The sequence below is a fragment of the Siphateles boraxobius genome, unplaced genomic scaffold (genome assembly GCF_051911475.1).
Source record: "Siphateles boraxobius isolate OS27281-9 unplaced genomic scaffold, OSU_SipBor_1 151, whole genome shotgun sequence".
NCBI lineage: Eukaryota > Metazoa > Chordata > Actinopteri > Cypriniformes > Leuciscidae > Siphateles > Siphateles boraxobius.
In genome coordinates, this window is record NW_027508757.1 from 162501 (window position 1) to 165000 (window position 2500).

Here is a 2500-nt window from a genome sequence, read left to right on the forward strand (position 1 = left end):
ACTCTCACGCGCACAGCGGGGCATCATGGGAAATGTAGTTTACAGTCTACTGTCAGTATATAGATAGATAGATAGACATATATAGGCTATATATATATATATATATATATATATAGAGAGAGAGAGAGAGAGAGAGAGAGAGAGATAGATAGATGCGATTCACCATTATTTATACCAAAATAAATAAATAATCTGGGCAGTTTGTTTGGAGAAGTATCTCATGTTACAGCACCGCCACCTACCGGTTGTATTTATATAAAACTAAACAACTGTTCAACACAAACTTGTAAATAACATACTGTAACTGAAACCCCTTTCATTAATCTCATGTATATGTATTCGAGTTTGTATTGGATTCAAATACAAATATATAACATTCAATAAATAAATATTATGAATATTAATAGTTGTCCATACAACAGTATGTGCGGAGCATCTGAGCGCTTTCTTTACTGCACTTTGATGATCAACATATGTTTTCATAAACCTTCAGTGTGATGTGCATTAATCATGTGACCGTTTATTAATCATGTCTGCTGTACAGAACATCATATGATGCATGTGTGATGATAAATATGATGATGATGCATCAGGACCCGGAACTGCAGAACTTCATTTGACTAGAAACACTTCAGCAGCTCGTCATACAGGTCTTATTTTTGTGACATTTTAAAGCGTGCATAAGTGTGTTTATAGCGTTTTTAAACGCATGGATGAGAATGCGTCACTGTCCGTAGCCTAGCCTATATGATTTTAATATTTCATTTTTGATCGGCGCACATTAAACCCGCGATGCCGTGGTGGCAGGTGTTTTTCTCTTCAGGTTCTGGATGATGGTGTCGATGGGTCTGATCGGGGTCGTGCACGCGCTGCTGCACAGGTGCTCGGTGTTCGGGGTCCTCGCGCTCTCCGGTGCCGCGCTCCTGTGCGCGTTCGTGGCGCGTGTCGCGTTCAAACGGCGCGCGCTGCGATGCTTCAATCAGCCGCCGCAGAGAAACTGGATCATGGGACACATGGGACTAGTGAGTTTATTGCATCTGCTCACCTCAGATACATATACATATGATATATGCATCATTATGAAAATGTCGGTGACACTTTATTTTAAGGTGTCATTGTTACAGTGTAATTCTATATTTAAGTACTGATTAATAAGCAACTACATGTAGGCTACTTACTAAAGGGTTAGGATTAGAACTCGGTTAGTTGCATGTAATTATGTAATTATTATTAATTTACTGTTATTAAAGCGTATTGCATATCAACCTCTGTTATTTGTGCATTTTTGATATTTAGCATTGCAATGTCATACTGTAGGCTAACAGTAGCTATTCCTATGTGCCTCTCCGTATTTTGAGCTAATGCATTTTGCATTTGTAGTTGTGTAGAAAGATTGAGAGTTGATCTGCAGGTTTATAGTGAAGTAAAGAGTTGCACCGGAAAACTGTTGCATCAATCAACGGAAGAAATGTTATTTCTCAAGAGACTGAGAACAACATGGGAGATGTCCATAGAAAAGAGGAAAGAAAGAAAGAAAGTCGAGAAGTGATATTGCATTGTTATTGTGTTGTACAAGAGCATGCATGCCCTGAGGGATGTCGTGTTTCTGGCAGGAAAAGCAGAGAAACAGGTTCTGCTCAAATGATAATAACTGAAACTGCCAGTCTCTGAACCGGTTCCAGGAACTAGACTCGATGATGAAAGCAAAACCTCGTTATCTAGAATCTCAGAGCTCATGGTTTGAGATGCAATCAAGGGTTGCTTTTTCCTTATCATGTGATGAGTGATAATAATGCGCGGTTATTTGCATCTTTTATGTTGTTTTTATGTTGTTATGTATTCTATCAGAATAGTTCCTGCAGTTTATACATCCACATTTTCAGTATGCACGAATACCAAAGTGATTCACTAGATTTGTCAGAATGTGCAATACTGGATACACTGCAATAAGCTCGACTTCAGTGTGATGAAAGAACAGGAAGGTTAGCTAATCTTAACTAATATTAATACACATTTTATACACAAATATGTATAAAAACCCATTAATTTAAATGATAAAACTGGATTCTATCTGCTGAATTAAACTGAGGTCATGTAGAATACTGTTTGCTTTGTTTGCATAATGCTTGCTGTTTCACATATTATAAAAACATATTATAAAAACATATTATAAATGGTTTTAATCTTTTAGACACCAAAAATATGATCGTCCTCATGCCAGGATCTAACATTTAAAAGGGAGCTATAGTACATATGCATAAAGACCTGATACTGTGAATGAACATTATAAATGTGTAAAATAAATGTAAAAAGAATTTGTTTCTATTGTTACATTATTCTTTCCCTCATTTATATTACTTTACTGTTATTTACTTAAATCAAATTTATACTTTTTAATTTAAATACATTTAATTTATTTTCATCAAATGTATTTATTTTAATTCATATAATTTTATTGTAATACTTTTTCTTATTTATTTTAATCAAATTTATTTAAATG

At 35.2% G+C, this 2500-nt stretch overlaps 1 protein-coding gene across 1 annotated transcript in view; it reads left to right on the forward strand.

Annotated features, from left to right (window-relative positions):
• The first annotated feature begins 563 nt into the window (after nt 1-563).
• cyp4f3 (cytochrome P450, family 4, subfamily F, polypeptide 3) overlaps nt 564-2500 on the forward strand; it is a 38839-nt gene continuing 36902 nt past the window's right edge. The window contains exons 1-2 of the mRNA XM_077230833.1: nt 564-650; nt 808-1022. Coding sequence (XP_077086948.1) covers nt 831-1022 — 192 coding nt within the window. The 5' untranslated portion in view covers nt 564-650; nt 808-830. The remainder of the gene's footprint in view (nt 651-807; nt 1023-2500) is intronic.